The 2,505-nt window shown below is 52.3% G+C and overlaps 1 protein-coding gene across 1 annotated transcript in view; it reads left to right on the top strand.

Moving 5' to 3' along the window:
- NARS (asparaginyl-tRNA synthetase) overlaps window positions 1–2,505 on the top strand; it is a gene marked incomplete at its 5' end in the record, with an annotated part of 8,510 nt that overhangs the window by 2,801 nt on the left and 3,204 nt on the right. The window contains 3 exons of the mRNA XM_010133802.1: window positions 964–1,185; window positions 1,557–1,756; window positions 2,187–2,322. Coding sequence (XP_010132104.1) covers window positions 964–1,185; window positions 1,557–1,756; window positions 2,187–2,322 — 558 coding nt within the window. The remainder of the gene's footprint in view (window positions 1–963; window positions 1,186–1,556; window positions 1,757–2,186; window positions 2,323–2,505) is intronic.

Below are 2,505 nucleotides of genomic sequence, written 5' to 3'. Positions count from 1 at the left end.
CGGGGACCTGCCGTGTGGCCGCAGGCAGGGGAGCTGGATCAGGCAGGCACGGTGTGGCGGGGTGCCAAGACACGCTCAGGTGTCGGTGCCCGTAGTGAGCTGGTTCTTCCTCTGTCCTGATCTGAGCGTGTGTTCTCAACTCTTGCCATCCGTTGGGAGAACGTGGCTCCAGCAGCACAAGGAACAACATCCCTCGACTGTCGTGCTGCAGTCCTGGGTCTGCCGTTTCTTCTCCCAGGTGGGAGGGCTCCTCACGCTGTGTGCGGTGGTGTTCGTAAGGCATCCGGGAAGGTTCTTCGTGCCCGTGTGCTGTGTCGTAGCACCGTACAAACTACTGTGAATAAAATTAACTCTATCCCAGCCAAAGCTATTACACAGTGTAAGTTACCACAGGGTGGTTTTGGTTGGGAGGAACCTCTGAAGGTCAGCTGAAGATCCAGTGTGACATCAGGCTGCTAAGGGTCTCGTCCAGATGTGTTTCTGAACATCTCCAAGGATGGAGACTGCAGTCTAGCTTAGTCTGTGCTCTGGCACTTCACCCTGTGAAGAAGTTTTTTTCTTTATAGCCAATCGAAATCTCCCTTGGTGCACCTTGAGACATCTGTCCCTTTGCTGGACACGTCCAAAGAGAGTCTGGCTCCACCTGCTCTCGCCCGCCGGTAGCTGAGGGTAGGAAGTAGTTTCCCCCTGCTCAGCTACCAGCTCTTCCAGCTGTCAGTGATACGTTACGCTTGCGCCCAATGTGTCTGGCAGCTGCTCGTTACCTGACGGTCATTCTCGATCCCATTGCGGTGGGTTCCAAATGGCACTTCCAGACGTGGCGTGGCTGAGCTACTCCGCAGCCTCCTGGAAAGTCCTGCCGTTGGGATAAGCAGGTTAACATCTCTGCCGTGATGCCAGCTGGTGACATCCGCAGGGCAGAATGTGGACCCCTGAGATGTTTGTTTCTGTGCACCCTGGCAGGCTCCAGGAGGCCACGAGCTGAGCTGCGATTACTGGGAGCTGATCGGTCTGGCCCCGGCAGGAGGGGCTGACAATCTACTCAACGAGGATTCGGAGGTTGATGTGCAACTCAACAACAGGCATATGATGATTCGAGGCGAGAACATGTCCAAGATCTTCAAGGTGCGCTCCATGGTAGTGCAGGCCTTCAGGGATCACTTCTTTGCTAACGGCTATTATGAAGTAAGTACTTCTTCCCTTGCCAGCTGTCCTGATTTCTAGGCTGTCTTTTTTTTTCCTGGAAAACCGGTGTAGACTTTCGAATTGACCTGGAAGGGGTGAAACAAAAGCTGTTTCTTAGGAAACCGTTATTGGCTTGCTTTTGTAGACGTGGGTCTCGAAGGTGAGCAGGCACTGCTGGGGGGTGTAGGCATCGCAGCATGATTCCCGGCCAGCCTGCACAGCTCTTGTCGAGCGGCTGAAGGGCTGTGTGCTGCCCTCGAAAGCCTCGCGATGGTGTTCTGGCAGAGTGTGCCAGACATCACTGCTCTGCGGTGATGTCGTCTGTGTCCTTGGCTCTTCGCTGAAGTAATAACGAGGGTCCTGTTTAACAGGTCACGCCACCGACTTTAGTCCAGACGCAGGTGGAAGGAGGCTCAACCCTCTTCAAACTGGATTACTTTGGTGAAGAGGCGTTCTTGACACAGTCATCCCAGCTCTACCTGGAGACCTGCATTCCAGCGCTCGGAGATGTGTTCTGCATTGCTCAGTCGTACAGGGCTGAGCAGTCCAGGACCCGCAGACACCTGGCAGAGTACGCGGAGAGTATAAATCTTTGCTGTTCGTGTATAAGTGCGTTTATAAAGCAGCAGGCAGTTGGGTGACACGACATACAGCATCACGCTAATGTGGAGGGGCTGAGCAAAAGGGTATTTGGGGGCAACACCTTGTCATGGTCAACGTCCAGCTGGTGGTAACATGCTGATGTTTAGTGAAGGGAGATCTGGGGGAAAGAGAGCTGACAGGTTTTTAGGAAGCTTCGTCTCTTTAGAAAATGCGGTTCACGTTGTTTTCTTCCTTTGTATTATGGCTTATTTATTTCCTTTACAGTGTAAAAGTGAGAGAAACAAAAAAGGGGGCAAAAGTGTGTGGGTTTGGTTGTGGTGTTTTTATAAGGATTTTTTCCTTAGCTAAATCTTTGTTGCTTGTGTGTGGTTTTGTAACGGTGTGACGTTGTGTTTCAGGTACACGCACATTGAAGCTGAATGTCCATTTATAAGCTTTGAGGATTTGTTGGACCGGCTGGAGGACTTGGTTTGTGACGTGGTAGACAGAGTCTTGAAGTCACCTGCATCAGCCTTGCTGTATGAGCTAAACCCGGTAGGCAGCAACGCGGAATGGTCACGAGTAGCCAGGAAATCCGTGTCCGTAGCACGTCCTGATGAGCGTGTTGGTTTGGGGGAGGCAGGGCCTGGCGGTGAGCTCTGCTGGCTCACTGTTGTTAATAGTATTAAATAACACGAAAAGAACGACAATGCGGCGAGGCTGGTTACAGCTCCTCCA

This window comes from Buceros rhinoceros, unplaced genomic scaffold (genome assembly GCF_000710305.1).
Source record: "Buceros rhinoceros silvestris isolate BGI_N320 unplaced genomic scaffold, ASM71030v1 scaffold19533, whole genome shotgun sequence".
Taxonomy (NCBI): Eukaryota; Metazoa; Chordata; class Aves; order Bucerotiformes; family Bucerotidae; genus Buceros; species Buceros rhinoceros.
The sequence above is the reverse complement of the archived record's forward strand: the minus strand, read 5'-3'. Positions and strand labels throughout refer to the sequence as shown.